The sequence below is a fragment of the Drosophila eugracilis genome, unplaced genomic scaffold, assembly GCF_018153835.1.
Source record: "Drosophila eugracilis isolate 14026-0451.02 unplaced genomic scaffold, ASM1815383v1 contig_2154, whole genome shotgun sequence".
Classification (NCBI taxonomy): Eukaryota; Metazoa; Arthropoda; class Insecta; order Diptera; family Drosophilidae; genus Drosophila; species Drosophila eugracilis.
In genome coordinates this window covers 1,689,861-1,712,463 of record NW_024573038.1, presented here as the reverse complement: position 1 = coordinate 1,712,463, position 22,603 = coordinate 1,689,861, and the positions used below count along the sequence as shown (strand labels likewise).

Here is a 22,603-nt window from a genome sequence, read left to right as displayed (position 1 = left end):
GATTTCTACTCACCTTGATGAGGTCGTGAATGAGTGAGGCAATGAATAGATCATCCAGCTTGATATCCTCGTTCTCTATGATATCGTAAAGACTGCCTTTGGCACAGTAATCGGTGACTAGAAGTATGCGTGTGGGCTCTACACTGGCGCCAATGAAGCTATTGATGTTGTCGTGACGCAATTCGCGGAGCAATCGCATCTCCTTCATGATCTCCCTGGAAATGTCACGTTTCCGGGGGAACTTCAACTCCTTGATACGGACAACAGCGCCACGCAGGCGACCAGTGGATGTCACAAACTGGTTGGTCCAGCGGGAACCATAGCTCTGGGCACTCATCACACTGATCTGTGAAAAAAACAATGGCTTAGCTTAATATGTAATTTAGAAAGTCAAATTAGAAGTCTTCTCTTACCTTACTGGGAGAGGACACAATTTCATTGCCAGAATACCCCTTAATATCGTTTGGGTCGATCTTCCAGAGTAAACCCTCGATCTCTAGCTCTATTTTCCACTTTCGATATATGCTCATGGTGATCACACCGGAGCAAAAGAGAAGCACGCCCAAAACCACGGCGGCAACAGTGGACGTGTAGTGGGTGTCATCCTTTTTACAGAGCTCATTGGCAAAGCCGCACATCGGTTCATCCGCTGGCTTCTCACCGCCCGATGGCCAGTCTATGGAGCCGTTGATGAGCTTGTACTCCTGTCGTACACAAGAAAATCAACGGAATTTAATGAGTTAAGATGAAAGTTTTTGAGGCACGCAAGATAAGCGGAAACCAATCGAAAAGGCAAACGAAAAAAAAGACGACTCACTCACTGGATGTTCTTCGCCTTGGTGAAAGTAAGCAACAGGAACCATGTGATAGTTGCAGGGCATGTTATTGGAGTTATTCCACTTGTGGGGCTTGTAGGCCAGGACCGAAAAGTTACCTTCCGAGTCGCCATACTGATCGATCTTGATCTTGGATCCAGTGATGCCTTCATGTGGGATTTGAACAATAATTAAACATATTTTTCAAAATGCAAATATCAATGGAAAACCCACTCATATAAGTACGGTTTTTGATTATGGTATCGATGACTCGAGTCCCGTTGCTGGCCACCTCAAAGATCACTTCATCTGTCAGCACTCGGGTCTCCTGGCGCAGCATTTTGTCCACAGCCCAGGCATACAGCTTCACCGAGTCGTACAGGTAGGCGGCATATATCGATATGAACTAAACATAAAGAGGTAAAATATAGGTTAAAAAGCTAAGGTTATTAGCTAAGTTAAGGTACTTACCTTGCTAAAATTACTATCGACAAACAGCTTGGGAATCGATAGATTAAACGGAGGCTGCGAGCTGTACTTTTGGACTTGTTCTGTAAACTGTATGTAGTCCTTTGTGGGAGGCGTGGAGGCTACGACGAGCAGACTGCGGGCCATTTGATTGAAGTTCTCCGTGGTTTCGCAATTCGACATTTGTGCTATTTGATCTACTTTGCGCAGGTACTTCTCTGCTTCTCTGGAATAAGGATTCACCACAAAGTACTTGTAAAACTGATTGAATCTAACAGATTTGCAGAAGCCTATTACCTCTCGGAATAGACCATCATGTCCACAAAGATCACCATATACTCGCCACGAGCAAACAGGCCAGCGGTCTGCATGGAGCTCATAAAGTCCACCAGACTATTGGCTGCTCCCAGAAATACGTAGATCCGCGTGAGGTTCATCGTGTTTTGCACTAACTGTTAGGGGAAATCACAAACAGATATTACGGGAAAGCGACTTTAATCTTAATCAAAGCTCACCTGATACCAATAGCCAGAGCGACAGCATTCCATCATCTGCTCACAGCATTTGGCTCGATTGTCCATGAACACCTGCCTGTGGTTTATAGTCATATTCCGCTTAGTGGCCTGATCCTTGAGCAGGTCTGCCACCGGACCCCACACATCCTCGTACAGAATGGAGAACTTGTTCCACGCATAATATCGGAGAAGGGCGAGCAGCGACTTAACGACCTGAAAAATGCAAAAAGCGAAGTCCGCCATGTGAGTTGTGCATCAAGAGAAATGTCAAAGGATTACCAGGAATGTGCGGGGCCAGACCAGCACACATGTCACTGGCTTTTGTTTTAGTTTAACATACGACGGAGGGAAAGCAAATAAGTTAAGATATATTATGTGTATATAATGCAATTTTGATTGAAATATATTTAACATATTAGGTAAATTAAATTAAATATTTAAAACGGCCATTGGAAAGTACAAATTTTTAACATAATTTCATTGTATTACTTTCTTTAATAAAATAAATTTTTAAATATTTAATAACTGCTTTAAAAGCAACAAGTATTTGTATTTATTCTTTCTTACTGCTTTTCCCACCCCTAACGTATAAATAAAAATTCAAAGAATTTTTATATTTCGAGTTTCTACTATATAAATATTTTTTCTTTTAGCCGCAATGGTAAAACGTTGAATTTTCTTTTGTCTTGCGAGTATCTCTTCTCATTGCTTTCTCCTCTTAATTTTGCCGTTTGTTGTCTCCGCTCTGAGGATAATCCAAGGCTAAATAGCTGTCCCTGTCGAGTCACAAAGCCACCGCAAGAAGGGCCTCCCACCCATACACCTATCCACCCATCCACCTGTTGCCCACTGTGTTTACTCACCTGCGTATCTGGCGGTTCGGTGCGGGCGAATGTCGGTATGGCGGATGCACGGTACTCTGCACATTTCTATCGAAAAGGAAAACAGAGGAACCGCCGTGAAATAAGAAATTTAGTTGCATGAAAAATGCGTTGCGCGAAATTGTCTGCTGCCGTGGCAGGGCATCATGAATCAGGCGCTTGAAATACATACATAGGAAATCATTGGAATGTTTCGACTCTGCGAGACGATGGCCTCCACATAGCATGGTCCTTCCGGTCCGAAAATGGTTGCGATGCCATCGCATATCATTTCGGTGATGGCTTTGGTGGCCAGTACCGTGTCCCCCTTGGTGTCATTCCAGCGCAGGTCCAGCACTACATTTGGCAGCAGATTAGGATCTTTGTTGACCTGTTTTTGGAATGAGATTGATTTAGCGATAGTTTGATTTGACTGTTTTATATAACCTGTACTTACCTCATCCAGGGCCATAGTCAGGGCACCGGATATGGCCAGTCCCTGGCGCGTCTTGAGCTCGCCAGTGAGGGCCGTTAGGTAGCCGACTGTGAGGACGGTGCGATGATTGCTACAGTCGCGGACTGCCACCGACAGCAAGAGTAGTAGATTAAAGGGCCAACGCGTCATGGCCCCTTAGGCCGGGGCCGTTCAGCGCGACGCCTATGGGTCCCAACAGATTCTCACACTGCAACAAACAGAAGAGGAGCAGAGGGGTTAAGGATCAGCACGGGGAGCAGAGACAGAAACTAAAACTAAGTGAGGATGCAATTGAAACTGCCAAGGACCCCTTTGCATAATAAAATGCATGTTTGACAAAGGCAAACACAAATAGAAAACAGCATTCTGAACGCATTTCAGACACTTGGCTTGATTCAGATGAAAGAGCTGGAAGGCAAAGAAGCTGGAGAGCAGACCAACCGGCCAGCATACACACAGAGAAGAATCTTCCAATTTGCACTTAAAACTAATCTGGATCAATCTAAGTCCGTTTATACATAAATAAATACTAATTTAAACATTTAATCTCAAATCAAAACTACATTATTTAATAAAAAATAGAAGAACATTTTAAGACTATATAAAGAAAATTGATTTTTTTTTCCTGTTTATCAATAAGCCAGAGCCCTGTCCTGGGAACACGATGCTTGACAAGTGGCCACGCAAGAAAATGTCAAATGTGGAAATGGAAAACTTCAATATCGTTGACCATTCGGCAGCCGAAACGAGCATAGGAATTTTTTAATTAGACTTCAGTCTGTGTGCCACTAGAGTTAGGGACGAATCAGTGATAAGTAGCTTACTAGGGAGGCCTCTTTCATCCAGGAATTTCATTCATTCCATCCACATGGACAGCCTCGTAATGCCGTGTGCACAGCTTGTTATTATTAATTATGCATGCGCTGATTTTGTCATTATGCAATTTCGTTTGAGGCATTAAATATATATCGCTGGCTATTTTGTTTCAGACATTTGTTTGTTATTATCCCTGCCCACGCAAACACAGCCACTCCCACTCCCACTGCCACTGCCTGGGATCCTAGCATTGTCCTGATTGTTTGCGCAGGAATGAAAGCTTATTCCATGGGATTGGATTACGGAACTGTTCGGTTGGATGATGGCGTCGCTCATCCTTGTTTGCCGTCCTTTTTTTTTAACAAGCTCACGTGTAAGTTTAATTAAGAGAATAAAAGAAATTCCAAAGCCAGCGTTAAGCGCAATGGAGGGGAATTTTTATAATTATAATTCAGCATTTAATTCAGTTAATTTTAAAGAAGTTGTCAACTGCTATGCAGGAAAATGAATCATTAATTTTTATGAAATCACAATGGGCTAAATATTTACACTTTTAATGCATTTATTATCAATTTTAATGAGTTTAAAATAGGGACCTGCGTGTGGGTTTCATTGCTTTAAATATACAAACTTTGGAAAAAGTAAAACCAATCGTAAATCTCTACGACAATTTTCCTTTTAACTGGCTTTTTGTCTTATGAAAACTCGTGGGAATTCCATAACTTAAAATACCTAAGAATCTAAGTTTCTGCAGTTCCCTGTAGTTTGGTAATCTTTCTAGCACCCCAAAAACTCAATCAACAATAATCGGCGGAATGCTCGCGGCGCCATAAATTAGCATTTCCGACACACTTCACAGAGCGTATTTGTTTCTTGAAGTTGTTTATTTTTCGCCAATGTTGCAATTTAAAATTAGAACTACTTGGTTGGTCTATCTAAATGTGGGCACCACTGTTAAATATTTGCGCATCATTTTGACACAATGCGAAACGCGCTTCCGAGAACCCGAAAATAATGGAATTTAAAAATAGTTCAGCTAAACTGCGGTTGATATGAAAAAGGCCATTTCCCAGAATCTTGATTACCAAATCAGCCAGCGTATAATCAAAAGCTAAATTTAAAAAACGTAGCTTACATAATCGTAGTGCGGGAGAGAAACTATTCATCACCATTGGAGTTTTATTAATGAGCTTCTAAGCTTACCAAATGACTCTTAAAATGTGTTTCACAGCAATGGCGAAGTATTCTATTAATACCTAAACTCTTTCCTTTGTTAGACACTACAATTAAGAGTCTAGAGATTAATTAAAATAGAAAATCCATAATCAATATTTATATGCTAACAATCCCTTTTCGAATTACGTCACATGAGTACTATATTCAATGTTTAGATCCCCTTCGGTCTCAAATCCCACATCATGTTCGTTATTTGTCAGTTGTTGGTCTAGAAATTTTTTGTTTTTCCGACTCGAAAGTTTTTACCTTTTCCCGTCGAACGCTCCTCCGGCAAAAGGCACTCAAAATTCGATGTTCACTTGAAATTCAGAGCCCGTCCTTAGAGCGTACTGGAGAGGAGTCGCCACCGTGGTCGCTGGTGCACCTGAAGAACCTGAGTTCGATTCCGAATCCGAGGGCCTAAAGCTGCTGACAGGGGGATCCCCAGATCAAACTCCATATCCACACGTTCGCCTTGAAGCCGAGGGGTCGTTGCATTCGTGAACTATGTGACAGCGGCACTTCAGGGACAGAGCCAGGGTCGGGTTTACCACTGGGTCTCCGGAGCACCAGGAGCCTAATATTGCAACGCCACAGGGCACAAGATCCGGGAAGCTCTCGCGGATCGCCGATCGTCAAAGGACCCGGCGCCATGGCCATTCACGAGCAGATCGACAACCTGAACATCTGGTGGTTTCCGCGCGACTTCTGCCAGTCGCGCTTTGGCGAGTTTCAGCAGAGCGGCACCAACTCCTGTACCCTCATTTCCCTGATCCTGGCCGACAAGGTGGCCAAGGCGGATAGGTTTTATCACAGGGTCTCTGATCTGCCAATGCGGGGATGGGAGCTCTTCGGCAACGCCATGAACGATGGAAACAATGTGTACCACAATGTAATCACCACCAACACGCCCCAGGCCAGGAATCTCAACCTCAACATTCCGGATGCGATCGCGGCCATTCGGTCGCAGCACAAGATTAACTTCCGGCTGGAAGAGTGGTTCTACACACACATGGAGGCCGATCCCAGCAGTCCCATGTACAACCGGAACGTGGCCGTGCAGCTGTCGCGGATCTTCCAGATCACACTCCAGGTCTTCCAGCAGGCCAGCGTGCGTGACAACATGCCCTCGCATCTTTTCGCCGCCATCATTGCGGACAGTCGAACAGTGATGGTAACCTTTGACTTCCGGGCCTCGATCGTCGCTCTCTTCGACTCGCACCAGCATGGACGGGATGCGGGCGCCGTCTTCGCCCAGTGCACGCTCCAGAACATGGACGATCTGCTCTTCTGGTTCATAAGCATGCTGCACAACGTCTACTCCAGCCGGCCCTCGCTCTTCGAGATCTCCTTCCTCAGCTCCCAGCCGGGTGTGGCCAAACGGATCCCGCCGGCCATTAAAAAGATAGCCGGGGACTTGAAGAAGCCGCTTAAGATGAACATTCCCAGGCCCTCACATTAATCAAAATGCCAAAGGAACTCCATTCAGTACGCCATCTACTTTTAAGGAAATAGATCTTGGATCGGGCCAGAACTTTGGAACGAATGGAAGGGACTTTTCAATCCCAAAATCTCAAATTTCATATAGCCAAATTTGTATTTTTGGGCGCTTAAAAACTGCAATCAAAATTTTCAGTTGACCAACAACGAATAAATAGCGAACAAAAATGCTTTTCGCTTTCTCAATTCATAGACTAGATGGGCAACTTTGGAAGTTTTTCACTGTCGCTGAAAAGATCTAGTTATAGCATCACTGCCATGGATTATCTCGTTTATTTGCCAATTCTATTAGCTCAGATCTTTTAAGAATCAATCAAATATGATTCTGCAAGTCACTTAATCAGCTTTCAATTTAGTAAGTGCTGCGATTTGATTCTGAACCAATTTTGCGAAATTCCAATACGCAATTTGAGCTTTTCCCAGCACGTTCGTGCAAGTGGTATTAAAACTAAACTCCTAACTTATAGCGAACTAAAAAGTGACACTAAAATGTGTTTAGTTGTGAACACGTATTTACCTTCCCTGTGTGTGGCTGTGTGCGTTTTTGTTGATATTTGCTTATTTATTATTTCTGTTACCCAATTACACTTGAGTAAACAATTAAGTTAAGAGACCCGAACATCTGCGTGGGGGATTTTTCCCTGCTACTGCTATTTGGCCTCCCTGCTAACTTAATGGCTTTAAAATTCAAGAAAAAGGAAAACAAGAGTTAGAGTTGAACTTTGTAACGGGAATCGAGAGATAGAGAGACAGGGAGAGAGAGAGTGTGCAGGGCGCGTGTGGTTTTGCTGTATTTTTCTCGACTTCTAATCAAAATGAGTTAAATAAACACATAACGTAACCTATTAAGAACTTAGTACGTGACAACAATTTAAATATTTATAAAGTAAACAGAGAGCCCAGAGAGAAAGGCGTAGAGGGAGAGGAGCGGAGCGGAGAGGAGTCTAAAAATAGAATCACATATCAAAGAAAATATGAGAAAACAAATCGAAAACCGAGGCGCAAGACGTGATAAAGCGTTTAACGTTAAATGTGGAAAGCAGCCAGAGAAGTCAAAACAGAGAAGCAGAGAAAGACGAGAGAACTTTAAAGAGAGGGAGAGAGCCAGAGAGAGAGAGAGAGGAAGAGCAAGAGCAGTGCAGCTGAGTTGTAATCAACAAACAAACGGCCACCAGTTGTGTAATATGAAAAATACAAATCGCGTAGCCGCAACGTGGGCCTTACTACACTTAATAAGATGCTCTCTTTTTCTCTCTCCTTCTCTCTGGGTTTATGCCCCTCTCTTTCACACAGCGCAACAAGTTGCAGTGGGGTTTTTTCTGTGTTTTTTGTTTGGGGCGGGGATCCGTCTTTATTGCACTTTTCAGACGAAGTTGTTTGCTGCTGCACGTGTGTATACACACACTTGCGTACAATTTGTCTGGTTGTCTATAAATAAAACCTGCATGCTAAAAATAGAAACCAGACGCAAACACGACAATCCATTGGCCAGCGGATAAACCAACTCGACATTACATATTTCAACAAACAAACATCACCAAGGGGGTTCCCCGGAGAGGGGGCAACAGCAACAGCGCTTTTCGAGAAATAGAAAATCTGGGGTTTCCCAGAGGGGCACAAATAACACGCACCATCACAATGTGCGTGCCTCAGTCACCGACAATTGTCATCGACATCGCCATCATTGACTCACTGCCGGGTTTTTATAACTACATCTATCACACGCCAGACCACCGTAACGTTCTATATACCATATAGACACATTCCCAGTTTCACTACCATTTCAATCTTCGCATCTGGCAAAAGACTTGTGTTGCGCTGTTGCTGGACTCTTAAATTAATGTCTTTATCGAGATACGTTTTGTATGGAACGGAGTTTCGCTTTCATTGGGGCAGGTTTTTATCAAGTAGTTGCCAAAAGAAACTGATTTCCCTTCTTAACAAACACATTTTTTTAATTTTATGATCTATATATTAGTTGAAAATGAGCAAAATTAACTTTCAGTGACACTTTTATATAAAATGAAATAAGAAACTACATTATTTGTCCACAAAGATTTAAATCTATCTAAGGAGTGCTTTTTACCGACAGAGCTTTAAGTATATCCTGTAACCTAGCCCTGCCTCTATCTCTTCTTTTAGCTGTGGAATAAACTACACCTCTTGTCATATGTTTTTAAAATTAAAAGTAAGTAAGTAAGTAAGCTCAGAACCTAAGCTTAATATTTAAAATCAAGCCTTTCACTTTAAATTCCCTTTCGATGTTCTGTTTATTTTCGATTTGTTATTCGCCTGAATGGCAATCAGTTCAAGGACATTCTCGCACACTCCGAGAGACAGCCCATTTAAATCCTCTTGCTGCTATCAATCATCAACAAGTTAACCCCACAAAAGGGCACACCAACAGAACCCTCGGCCCAGAAACTGTCACACAGTGAAACATTATCTCACCGCACATAGAACACACAACACCCACGCGTGAAAGCCTGGAAAAAGGGTTCAAAGGCCCCTATGAGTAGGACTGAGCTTGGGCATCTGGGCCTTAGCTAGCCCACCATTAGTTAGATTATTGGGCCCAAATGTGCAATTTGATTTCATCGGCCTGTGAGACGCTTTCACTGAGAAAGAGAATGTGAGAGGATAATTTCTAATTAGAAGAGGGGCGAAGGCTTCCACTCCCGTAATGGGGAATGACGGAGAAGCCTTTAAACTTTACGCTTCACCGGGCGAGTGAAAGTTGAGTGGGACGGGCGGAACAGGACCCTGTCAAACGGATATGACAAATGAATGGCCATCTTGGCCTGGTCATAGGTGCTCCATTGCCGCAAGGACACTCCGTGCGACAGAGAACCGGGGGAGTGGTATTTCAGGGAGGAGCGAATGGCAACGGACAGCTCCTGTCAAACGAGCTGATTGCATTGCCTATGGCCAAGAGTAGAGAGCAGGATACAGAATAGTTTCTATAGGATAATCAAACACAAGAAACTAGTTATTTTCTTACTTTAAAAAAAAATGATATAGATTATTACCTTAAAGCTGCTTACTACTCATTGTTTGCTCTGTATTTCTGAATGTTAAGGGTTCATGAACCCGGAAGAGCAGTTAAATTCATTTACCAGGACGTCCCTGATTTCCTATCGCCCTCTGCAATCAAATTACCACACAGGCCAAATGTTCAATTGTTGCAAACATTTCTTTCCGTCGTTTCCCAAACACTTGCCACCTCCTTCGCCGGGGCAGCACAGTCCGTGATTCGAATTGAAATCAAGCATCAATAACCAAATACAGCCAGCATACAATTTGCTGAATGAAAGTGAAACAGAACTCCGCAACAAAAACAATTTCAGGGGGGCAAACAGACAAAAAACCAAATGATGCAAAAACTTCAATTTGTCCATGAACAAAAAATGAAATTCGAAAGAGGGGGGAGAGCAGGCGAATGTTTCGACGTTGAGTTTACTCACTAAATGATCGCAAATCAAAAATCTTCGAATTCTGTGCAAGTAACTCTGAGCTATATACCGAAAAAGCATTAATAGTGTTTCCAGCTAATATCTCCTGTCTTCCGCATACTCTTTAATAAACACATCATACCCACATTCCCTACCAGAGAGGGGTATAGAAATCTAGTTGATGTCATTGTTGAGATAATGGAAGAATACAGATGGTAATCGAAAAATGGAACTAAAAACAAGAATGGAGTGGAAAGCCATTGATGTTTGCATTGGGAAAATGTATATAGAGAACACAATTATTTTTTATTTTTAAAGAGAATGCATTGATGACCACAATGAAGTGACTAGTTTGAATGACATTTTTTCTATCGGAATAAATTAAAGGTAAAAAACATCAAAAACTAAAAAAGTAGTGAGAAAGGTGTAGTTTATTTCTACAATTTCAAGCATTGGTTGTAAGTAAAAGCGTGACTGAGTGGCAACAATTTAAAACGAAATCAATGTGATTTGGTCTGCTATTAGTTTGTTCTTGTTTTATTTTTATTTAGTCAGCTTTAAAGACAAGTTATTTGACATAATTTATAACTTAAAACTTTCTCTTGCTAGAAAATCAAACGCATCACCAAATTGTCATTCAAGAAAGTACTTTGCAAGTCTCAACACATTCGCTGCTTTGAAGTTTAATTAGTTCCATCTGAAGTCTGCAGAACGTAGTTAACGTTTTGAAGAGGAATTAGTCTCCTGCTGACTTACTTTTCTCATTGTTACAAATTATCCAGCTAACCAACAGACATGACTCTCGTCAAACTGAATTCCTAAGTGGGAAAGTGGGAAAGTGTTTCCATTTAAGATCGTTCTCGCTTCACTCGCAAATTGTTAAGGCTCGCTTAAGCGGGATGAGGACCAGAATATGGTGGCTGCATTGTCAGCACATGTGTTACAAACTGAAATTTCACTTTCAAAGAGACCAAAAGCGATGCTGATGCTGATGATGATGAGGTTGGGCTGTAGACAAGGAGGAGAGCCGCAGCTTCAACTTAAACTCCAGCCTCTGCGACCCCCTCCTCCTCCCATTGTGAGGCGCCGTTTTGTTGGCCTTAAAAGGAGACAACCCATGACGGCAGCTTTGGCATTTAACAAGCAAGACACAGCCCAAACGAAGCCAGAAAGAGAAAGATGCAAGTGCACTGCAAACAGTTATCACAGAGCAAAGATGTCTGGGAGACTATTCAGTTTACTCAGATAGCAATCTGCATTATTAATCTGCTTTATGAAATACACAAGGCAAATCACAGGCACTTCAAATAATGATAAGTCTAGTCAAACATGCATGTTCTATAAGACTTTTAATCATAACTACATCGAATTTTGCAAGTGTAAAGAGAGAGACCCCCACGATAAGGATAGGAGCGGGGCTACGACTGGTCCTAACCATTTTTGGGGAGCGGGTCCGGGCTGCAACTTCGGGTCGTGTGAAAGTGAAGGGCTCGCAGTGACTTTTGAGGTCGTTGCCAAAAATTTAGCTGAGCTGAGCTGAACTCCGCTGACAACAAGGCAGCCGCCAAGTGAAACATTTATGAGCGGCGGAGTTATGAGTGGAGGAGAAGCTTGCAATCTGAATCTGTGCTGCAGGTCGGTATCGCCATCTCCATCTCCGCTCGGACCCTCTCGCTTGCTCGCGGGTTGTCATGCAAAGCAGACTTGGGAGCTGCCTCAGTGTTGGTGCTGCCAAAAAACTGGATTTTCTAAAAATAGACCGTGGGGAAATACTTGAATACGCGCCACATGTGCAACGGCCGCCAAAAGGCACAAAATACAACAGCAAAAAGCACAACAACTCAAATCAGCCCGAGTTGCACAGACGAGAGGCAAACTCAAACGGCAACTCAAAGCTCATCTGTTGTTAGAAGCGGAGCATCTGCCTCCTCCCCATTCACATCCACATCCTTCGATTGCCTACCCAAAAAAGGGTTGAGTGCCAACAGGAAAGAGAATTTCCGTTCCGCCCGAAAATAGTCACAGAGGGAAAATCCATTCAGTCGTTCAGTTGGCAAATAAAATCCAACAATGCCTTTCGGCCATGAATTTTTAGGATTCTACCGAGTCTGCAAATCAAAGAGGACAAATTCCAATCACTTGGCTCTATCTAAAATGAACACGACTTTCCCCCTTGAATGACGTGTCACCATCACCATTTTCATAACAAATATTAAACATTTTTGCAGAGATTTGAATCTTAAGAAATGATTTCTCTTTTCGAGTGCACTAACTCAATGAACTCGCCCTGACCGCAACTGCTCAGAGTCCCCAACTAATATTCTGGCTGAATTGGATCTCCTCCAGAGCTAATCAATGCAGGCAGAAAGTTCGCCCATCAAGATTATCCAGTTTCAACGCTTCTCTTCCTTTTGGCCCCGCCGCCCATTAGAAATGTTTTCTATTTCATCGATGATGCCTTCGCAGGCTCTCAAGAGTATTCCCAGCCAATGCGTCGCGACGTGGCCTCGTCGTGGCAGCCTAACATCTGGATGAATGCACTCAAAGAAAATGTGACAGCCTTTCGTTTCAAAACAAAAGAAAGTTTAAATGTGCCGTTTTAAGAAACAAAATTTGGGGCTTGTATTTTCCTCGAAGGACGTTTTAAAACATTATCTTTTCAGATTGGATTTATGAATTGTTTATAGTCAAAAGATACTTTTTTAGGAGTGTGCTCGCCACTTGCTCCTCAGCTGTCCTTGCCATCTTGGCCAGTTTGCGTTTGTTTGGGTGACAGGGTGGCTGCCTAGCTATCTGGCTATCTGGCTGGCTGGATGGACTGGCTCCGACTACGACTACTTGGGGCTGGGTTGTCTTGATGGGTTTAAAAATTTAACAAGTTCCATGCAAGTTGCTGCTCCTGCTGCTGCTGCTGCTGCTGCTGGTGCTGCCTCTGTGTCTGCCATTGCACGCAAAGTGGTTTAACTGGTATTATTATTATTATTTTTATTAACTATAGTGGCCAGTTATATGGCTCATTCCATCCCAGCGTATTCTCTGCTCTCTGCTTTGGCCGAGAGTCAGCATTCCAACTTCGCCAGGCCAAGCCAAAGCCACCGAAACTAATTTCAAATCTTTTGCCCCTCATCCCATGTGCAATGCGGCGTATACGTAATAATTCCTATAGCACTTGGGAGGAAACGCTTGTTCATTAATATTATTGTTCCCTTTTCAGCCATTAAGTCATTATGTAAAGCGACAGTTCTTGTCGAAGAAAGATATATGAAGTGCAGGGCGAGCGCGATAAGAGTCAAGGGTAACCATGAATCGAGTAGTAGACTCCTCGAGTTGCAGCTGTCAAGATGGTTGAATGAATGCTGAGCCCGGCCAAGGGAGAAACTTTTAAAGGGTTTCGTAGAGGGAAAATGGCAGGGAATTGCTGGATATTGAAGGAAAATGACAGCCAGCAAATTGAAAATGCGTTAGATAAATCCAGGAACAGAGAACATCTTTAAGTATAATAAATTATTTTCAAAGGTTAAGTTTCCTATTTCCTATTTAATAAGATTAATTTAACTTTCCTGTTGAACTTGGTAATCTAAAGTAATACTTTTGAATGCCGTACAAATATGGCATCTATATAATTGCAATAATAATTGTACTTATTAGAGATTAGAATAAAATGCTTAATGGGCAATTTACTTAATTGATTAACTGACAGATGTGTAAAACTATTTAAAAATCTTTTTAGTTTGACCCCTAACAGCAGTAATCTCCTTATGTTATCGTTTCGATGACCTGCAGCTGCACAAAAATCAAGCCAAAATAACGCGTGCCGAAATATAAGCCTTGAAAACGAATAAAACAAAACTGGGACGATCGCGGCAGACTATATGATTCTCCATATTCTTCACTCTCGCTCTCTTTATATATACTATATATACCTGCCATATATCTCCTCTGGGCCCTGAGCTGAACGCCAAGGCCATTTATAAATACTCGAAGCTAAAAATAACATTTGTTGTTGTACCGCCTGGCCATATATTTGTTGTTCTGTTTTTTTTTAAGCAAAACGCAACAACAACAACAACAGCAGCAGCAGCGGCGATTAATGGCAAAGAGATATGCAAACGGCTAATTTGCCATTAGCGATTTGTTCTCGACCCATGTCGATATCCAATGCACAAAGCCAAAGATCCCAGAGCAGAGAGCCAGTGATTAGACAAACTTAAGAGTCACAGCTGATATGGCTCGATGTTTTATTAATAAGTTTAATGTCTACACATGCCAGCAGAGCCGTAGCCGCGGCAGTGCCAGCGACTAAAAAAAGATTCGTAGCCCACATTTGATGGACTGACTATACTCGACTCGGCCAGGCGAGGCACTCCAGTGCCGGCATTATCTCGACCTAGGTTTTATTTTTGGGGTGTTGGCTGATAGCACTGCCCTCCCTGCCCTGCTTGCCCTGCCTGCCCAGCTGCCTTCCTCCTGGCCTCCGCTTGATTGGAATATTTTTGCACATAAAATTATACTAATAGTATACACAACTCAACATACAATCAAGCCGGAGCCGGGCGATAAAAATCGGAATCGGAATCGGAATAGGAGTCGGAGTCTCTTGAACGTCTTCAATTCCAATAAACATAATCATTATAATGCCAGGCAAGCGGGTTTTCTTGCCATTTCCAATATATTCATTTTTGGGCGCCACCAAAATCGATTCCGAACACCTTTACTCCCCCTTTACTCCCCCTTTAGCCACACTCAACCAGCTAACACACACGTGTGTGCACATTAATAAATAGGAAATTTATGGTTTTATGGTTTGCCGAATAATATTATCGAGCAACAGTTGAGTCGTCGACTGCGTATGAAAATCTCAATCGAACTTCGAATGAAAATATTTCGATAAATGAACAGCAAATTTGTTTTGCAAAAAAAAGTAGGGTGGGGAAAATGCAAAAAGGAAAAAAACAAAAAAAAAAACTGCACAGTCAGTATGACATTTGAAATGTGTAGAAAAATGGTAGGCCATGGGAGAGTCTATGCCCGATTTCCACAGCCGATGTCTGTGGTTATTTTCCAATAATTTACCTAGGGAAATTTTGCAAAAATAATCCGGCAATATCTGAATCTGAAAAATAATAATCACCTCTTGACAGAGGGAAAAGCGCAATTAATTCCTGAATTATCGATTGAATTCCATGAGCTGGAAAAATCTGGAAAATCCTTGTCAAGTCCTTGACAGTCATTCGTTCGGAATTTAAAGGGAATTTTTTCGATTCTTAATACAACACTGGCTATAATCACCACTTGACAGTCGGGGAAACCGCAATTAAAATTTTCTAGAACAAAATCCATAAGCTGCTTTTAAGGTCCCTCCTTTAAGGACCTTCAAAACCCAGCATTCGTTGAAAAATGTCAACGACAGAAAAATGCCAACTCAAAAGGGAAAACCGTTTAGTGGCAAATAGTTTTGGCCAAGCAAGCTGCGGTTTTGGGAAAAAAGTAGAGGATTTAAGGAGTAAACGCAAAAAGATGGTTCATCCTGGTTTGGCGCCAGGCAACTCGTTTGATCCCTAATTGATTGGAATTAAAATAATTGGTCGTCAACCGGCGCCGGCAAAGTGCTAAATACATACCCCCCAGACCCGAGACCCCAGACCCCAAGACTCGCCAGCACTCTAGCCATTCGTTGTCTATTTATTTTGTTATTAAATAATAAGACACAAATTAATGCAATTTGTTTACTCAGCCTAACTCGGCCAAGCTCGAGCCAGCGAGTCAGGCGGTCTCTCTCAATTAACCCCCCAAGAAGAATTGCCGGGCAAAAAATGGAAATAAAAGAAGAAAAAACACAATAAGCTGAGCTGAGAGGGGCGGGCGAAGACAAAAACCTATTTCTATTTTGTGGTTAGTCATTGTCTGGCCACGCGACAGCCGAAAAGTAGAAAGCGAAAACGCATTAATTAAGCAGTTAAGGTCTTCCAAGATTACCATCGCCGCATAAAAAATTCCCTAGAAAAGAGGCACATCTCGAAACGTGCCCAGCCCAGCTGGCGGCACCTCTCTCCCTACTCCCTGCTCCGTCGTTATGGCCTTCCAATCTACCTAGCCACCAATAGCCATTGACTTCCAGGTCACAAGATAGCAAAGCCGAAACTCCAAACCTCAAATTTGACACTACATGATAAATGGTTTTCTGCTTTTTCAGCTGCCAACTTTTATTGATGCCCCCAGCCATGCTACCTGACCAAACTGGATGTGGTCGTTTTCAATTTGTTTTGTCTTCGCTTTTCCTTTCTGCCAGATTCAATTAATTGGAATTTACTCAAATTAACCGATGATGACGGCCAATCAAATACTCTTTAAGCCTAATTGGATTTGTGTCGGCTTTTCTAACAGACTTCGATTACACTTAAGTGGCGATCTTTTGTCTTAGAAATGATCAAGTGCGGTTTGTTCTTTTAAAGAGGATTCTGCTTTGGTAATTTGCACTTTAATCTCCCTTAATACTATTATATTTTATTCAACAATAAGAGATTTAGTCATAAAGGTAAGTGGGTTAAGAACTTCCTTAACAAAATTTTTGAATAACATTTCTTAGAATCTCGATGCCTTTACAAGCCAAACTCATTCAGACCATAAAAGACTTGGGAATCACACAGAGTCGGATCTAGAGTTGGGGGAACTTTTTCGAAAGCGGCATTACATCACATCCCTTGATTACTAACTGAAAGTTCTTCTTCTAGTCCCACCTAACACATTCCAGCTCATCAGCCAATAATCAGCAACAAATCATTTAAATAGACTGAATATTATCTATATAAATTATCTAGACCAAGACTTCTTTAAATTCTATATTGATAAGTCCTTAATTAGCACAAATATGTCGGCTCATTGAATTGTCGCAAATGGTAACTATATTTGCTCTGCTTCGCCTTGAAACCCCCGTAATTAGAGGCCCTCGTCCGAAGAACGATCGTTATCCCGGCCCACCAGCAATTGACTTTTCTTGTGCTAATTTAATTGCGGGCTGACTCGAGTCGACTCCAGTAGCCCATTGACTGATAGGCCCCATTGAACTTGTAACCCCCAGAGGCCCCTTCCGCCGCCAATCAAAGTCAGTTAAGTTACGTTTTCGACGTTCCGCCGGAGCAGCCAAGTCGTCGCCTCCGTTCCACTGCCATTGATTGATGGACTCGGCGGCTCCTCCGCCTCCGCCTTCTCCACACTCGAATCTCCATTCATGACTCCGAGTGGGGGCTTACACATATTTTTAAGCTAATTACCCGGCGCCTCCGACTCCCAATCAAAGTGCTATCACACACGTAAACGGTTTCGTGGATTCGATGGCGAAAAACGAAAAGCGGGAATCGTAAAGAATTACTTGTCATACAATCATCTACGTAGGTAAGTAGAGGCGAAACACTTGATAAGAGCTCAAGATAACCAAATGATTTTGTCGACAAACAAACCCAAATAGCTGACGGAGGGCGAAACGAAATCGATTTGAGCAATATAATCACTTGAAAATGTCAGATATAAGACCACTCTATACCAATACGGCGACAACAAAAGCAACAAAAAAGCGATCCATCGTCTTTGAATCGCATTTCAAGTGCTGCCATTGACGTTTAATTGCCGCTTAACAAATTCATTCTCGCAGCGCTTTGTTTTGCTTTCGTCTTGGCCCCGTGAATAATGACAGCTAAGGCTTGTATACATTTCAAGAGATTTCGGTTTTTTGTACGAGAATCCAAGCCGAATCGAAACGGTAGACGATATCGAGAAGAATGACTTTTGTTTGTTATTTTTTTTGCGTGTTTTTGTAGCTCTTTCAGCGACTGCCGGCTGTATGGAAATTGGGTGCCCTTGGGTGACTTCCGTGTTACGATGAAAGTGAATAGTTGGGAGGAGCTGAGAAGCTGAGGAGCTGGGGAGGAACTAAAGCTATTGGCTCGAGTTCAGCAGCTTCCTATTCAGATTTTGGCTTCTGATTGAATTGACAAGACAAAAGTCAAAATTAAAGCTTATAAAGTGTCAAGAACATGGCTTTTTATAACCACTCTATTTATTAATCAAATACAAACACCGGCTCTTATAGCAGTTGATCAATATTTATATCTATAAGCTCTTAACCAGAAATAAAAGCTATAATTAGAAAACTGGCAAACTCGTTCTCGAATCAAACTGATAAATCAAATAGTCTAAGACCATTAAACACAATTTAAATATTGACCAGATGTCGCAGCAGGCTAAAATTAATTAAATATTGTACAAAGATCCCGGCTATTTTTGGGCCGTTCGGATTTGACTGTTTGCCTAGACTAATCCCAGAGGCAGAGGTCTGCTAACACCTTTGGCTTAATCGGCTAAAAACGTCTGTGTTTCCAGCTTTATCCCCCACACACGCCGCCAAGCCTAATGAATAAACAACGAATTTTTTCCTGTTTTCATAATAATGCTTCGATATAAATACATATGTATGTACGACTATATAGAGTCGCTGTATCAATGGAGCCCCGACCAGCCGACGTATCACATTACTAATCGCGGTTCTTTGTAACTGCTCGGTGGCTATTTTTAGATCGCGCAAATTCAGAGAGAACTGAATTTATTGTTTATATAAAAGTTATCTTTAAATTATCATTAATTTATCGTGCTTAATAAAATGTGTGGTTCTCCATGTCAGCATATTGGCCTGTCTCCACGAGCGACTGGCTTACAGATATCATGCTGTATGCTATCACACCCGACAAGGCTCTGAGAAAACTGAGGAAATGAGAAAATGAGAAAATGAGAGCCGAGAATGAAATGTGTAAATTACTATAACAGTTGCTAATAAATAAACGTTTACAGAGGGAGGCGGCCGCTGAAGGCTTCTCAGCCCGAGTTCAGCTAGAAAAGCTTTAAGATTTCCGCATTCCCCCCCAGAAAGATTCTATTATTGGAAACATCTCTGAACATCTGCGATTTCGATTTACATTTACGTAAAACCGTAGCCTGACCTTATCTCCAGTGCCTTGACAAGCTATACCCCCAGAAGCCTTTAATTTCATTCAAGTTTTAATTGAGTTTGCAACAAGTTTGTTGCACCGACTTTCTTGTCTTGTCGCACGCTCGTAAGGAACTATAAACTGTAAACTATAAACTACAGACTATAGACTGGAAAAAAGACATAGAGCTGTAACCATGAAATAGCCAATAGTTTCGCATTTGCATATCGAACCGAGTTTTTAAACTAAATTGCCAAAACGCTTTCGGCTCTACGAAGCTGCGTGTGGAAAGCAGCAGCAGAAATTCGAGCGAGTTTGGTCAGCCGCTGAATCAGACTTTGACGTTGAAAATCGAGAAATAACGCTGAAACTTATATACTGGCACATATGTATATCTCCGATATATATGTCTGTACATTCATGTGCGAGATATTGTATAAGAAAGTCGGGCTGTAATCATTGCACAAAATTTGCACATGTTCGTTTTTCATTTGTGATTAAATAAGCAATTAGCACATTTCGAGTAAATTGCAAGTTAAATGTTGTACATTGTTAATGAGATACGTTCGATGGAGTGATAAGATATGGAGAACAACAAATTATATATATTTAAAAATTCTAACTTTTTGAAAGAAAATAATAACCACCAATCCTCTTAGTTTGGCTTTCTTTTCCTTTTCTTTATAGGAAAATGAGTAGAACAAACTAAAACAAACTGAATACCGAAATATTTGTGCAACTTAAACTTAAATAACGAAAAGATTTAAACTCACGCGATATTGTTGTTGTATAGTTGGTAAGTTTGTGCTGCAATTGTTGGTGTGGCCACAAGAACAGCTCCAAGGACTCGAAAGTTGATTTCCGTTGAATAATTCCTGCTACTTCTGTCGGAAGAGGCTATATCGATAGTGGGTATATGTGGATGCTGTATCAGGCTGAATCATAAGTTACTAGTAATCGATTTCAGTCGTTCTTGCTGATGGTGTTATTAATGTTTACATTGAACTGGGGATCTGAAAAAATACAAAATTCATTTTCACAATATTTTTTCATGAATTAAAAATTGTGTGCAAACATCGAGGGGGGAAACGCAAAAAAGGTCATTTAAATACTTAAACTGATGGCCGGAAAAACCGGCAATTTGCGAAAGGCTAAAGTTGTTGAACCGAACGGAGTTGGCCGATTTTTACATAATATGTTTGCCCACATTTCAAGGGGATTTCTTTAACCAAAGCTTTTTTTATAAGCCTACAAATTAAACAGCTTTAAGGCTTTAAAACCTAGTTTAGTTAATCCTAACAGAATTTTGTACTTATTTGTGGGAAAACTAAGCCTATAAAGCTAATCATTTTAATTATGCAAACAAAATTACGAATGTTTCCCTTTTTGTTTGTGTTTATAAAATGCGGTTGCGGTTAAGTAACATGTACAAGGTAAATTAAATTTATATGCTAAATTTGATGTCTGCGGGGCATTTGGTCGGCTGAATTAATTGATATGAAATGTTTAATGTTTGCCACTGAATCATTATGGAGCCGGAAGGTAAGCAATTAAACAGCTGTTGATGAAGAAGCACTTCCTCTCGCATCTATCTTTACTTTGCTCAATGGCCATTTTTCCCAAGCACAAGCTGTTGTTCCATTTCTGCCACACATTTCCCAGTTGCATCCACATTGCAGTTGCCCACACTGCTATGTCCTTCTTTGTAGGCAATGCAGTTGGAAATATAATGAATTTAATTAAAATACTTTAATGCAGAGAAGGGAAAAATGTTAATATTGTTATTTAAATTCTTCGAAGCTTTCATTAATTTGTCATTTAAAATTGCCCTTTGCTTATTTTTATAGTAAACCCAGCAGCCTCCCTAACGTAACGATGGCAATTAAGAGACTGTTTGCTGTGGCAACAAATTAGCCTGAATCAACATGGCAGAAAGCTAAAAATATTAAGAGCAAAAAGTGTAACTAAAAATGATTTTCAAGCTTTTATTCAGAAAACGCCAACGCAGCATCCTTGCAGAGTGGCGCCCTTCGGAGATCCTCATGGATTATTATGGCCAGCAGTTAAGGGGCCCATATAAACGAGCCACCGATTAAGGCTGAATTGCGAATGCAAAATAAATGAGTAAAATATATCTTTGAAATTGGGTGCGAGAGAGCAAAGTGCCAGTCAAGTTGGGAAATGCATCTTCAAGCCAGAAACAGACTTAATTCAAGGCTCCGGAAAAGGCAAACTTATTTCGCCGCGAAACGGAGAGATATATTTTAATAAGAGAAATTCTGAAAAGAACTTCAGAAACAAAAGTAGAGAAGAGGGAAGCTAGTTAATGTCTTAAAATCTTAAGAGTAAGCGTATTGTAAGCCTAGCAGATGTAAGTCCTTTAATGCGGAAGCTTAAAGCGTAGCTCCAACCATACTTCTTAACACTTTCTAAAACCTTTAAAATATTTTTCAATCTGCTCCAAATATGTGGACAGTTTTTTCATCTGTTGCTCCTGCTCCTGTCCGACGGGGATGTGACTCCTGGCGGCCACCGTGCGATGAGCCCCTTTGACATTCACAATCAATTCATGTTAGCCAAACCTACACCCAGCCCACTGCCACCGACCACTGTCACACATAGAACGCCATATAGCTCGGTGACAAATTGAGTTTAAGCTATGGGGCTGGCCTTTTTTTCGCGGGCAGCATGCGTGCAGAAAAGGGGGCAGGAGCACGCCTAGCATGGCAGATATATAGATGCAAATTAAGTCGGCGAGTGGAGCAGAGTTAATTGCCTTCATACAGTGCCTACTCTGAAAAGTATGCTAAGCAAACTTGAGCATTTCAGTTTTCCAGAAAAATGAGAGAAAAAGCAAAGTTATTAAAAAACTTTTGTGCCAGTATCCCAGGTTTTTCTTCGCAAGTAGATACCCCCACTCCCCTGACTGTTTCCTGCAACTAAATTGGTGGCGAGAGCGAATTCGCAGAGCCCATAAAAATAATAATAAATTTTCCTTCTCTCTCGTTTGTGGGAAATTGCAGGACAAACAGTTGTTAAAAGCTCCAAGAGTCGTAAATTTATGGAAGATGTTTGGGGAGGGAGAGGTGGCGTGCTAGTATATATGGGACTTTGGTGTGGATATCCACAGAAGGTATGCATATTGACTCGGACATCGCAGTTCCATCGCACTTTTCCCGATGGCGATTAAATGCTAATAGAAGGGCCCCGCCCAAAAATTATGGCAAACAAACGCACCAAGAAAGGCAAGGGGGGAAAACCCTTTGTGGACTTTCCACCGACTTGCTGGCGTCGTTTTCTTCAATCTACTTTACTTACTTATTTGTTTATTAAACAAAAACATTCAAATTGCGGCCAAAGGCAAGCCCATATATTGCCCATGCCGAAAAGCTGCGAAAAGAAAAGCGGAAAAATCAGTCGGCAAGGAAAACTGCCCTACAGGTAGGCGGACACTGATAGGGGCGGTTTCCTCCGCATATTTTCATGGAAAATTGTTTCGCTTCATGTGT

The 22,603-nt window shown here is 41.6% G+C and overlaps 2 protein-coding genes across 6 annotated transcripts in view; one reads left to right on the top strand and one right to left on the bottom strand.

Annotated features, from left to right (window-relative positions):
* LOC108108743 (receptor-type guanylate cyclase Gyc76C) overlaps positions 1-22,603 on the bottom strand; it is a 38,294-nt gene that overhangs the window by 3,807 nt on the left and 11,884 nt on the right. For 4 of the 5 annotated variants that reach the window (XM_017216890.1, XM_017216891.1, XM_017216892.1 and 1 more), the window contains 11 exons: positions 19,868-20,107; positions 3,116-3,341; positions 2,852-3,049; positions 2,662-2,727; positions 1,799-2,011; positions 1,581-1,735; positions 1,287-1,509; positions 1,050-1,221; positions 822-982; positions 414-704; positions 14-346 (listed from right to left, as the gene is read on the bottom strand). In XM_017216890.1, the coding sequence (XP_017072379.1) occupies positions 14-346; positions 414-704; positions 822-982; positions 1,050-1,221; positions 1,287-1,509; positions 1,581-1,735; positions 1,799-2,011; positions 2,662-2,727; positions 2,852-3,049; positions 3,116-3,283 (1,980 nt within the window). In that variant the 5' untranslated portion in view covers positions 3,284-3,341; positions 19,868-20,107. Of the gene's footprint in view, positions 1-13; positions 347-413; positions 705-817; positions 983-1,049; positions 1,222-1,286; positions 1,510-1,580; positions 1,736-1,798; positions 2,012-2,661; positions 2,728-2,851; positions 3,050-3,115; positions 3,342-19,867; positions 20,108-22,603 lie in introns of those variants that run through there. The other variant, XM_017216894.1, reaches the window with a different exon arrangement.
* Positions 5,358-6,832, top strand: LOC108108744. The gene has a single exon (XM_017216895.2). The coding sequence runs from the start codon at positions 5,817-5,819 to the stop codon at positions 6,624-6,626; it is 810 nt and encodes a 269-aa protein (XP_017072384.1). The 5' UTR covers positions 5,358-5,816; the 3' UTR covers positions 6,627-6,832.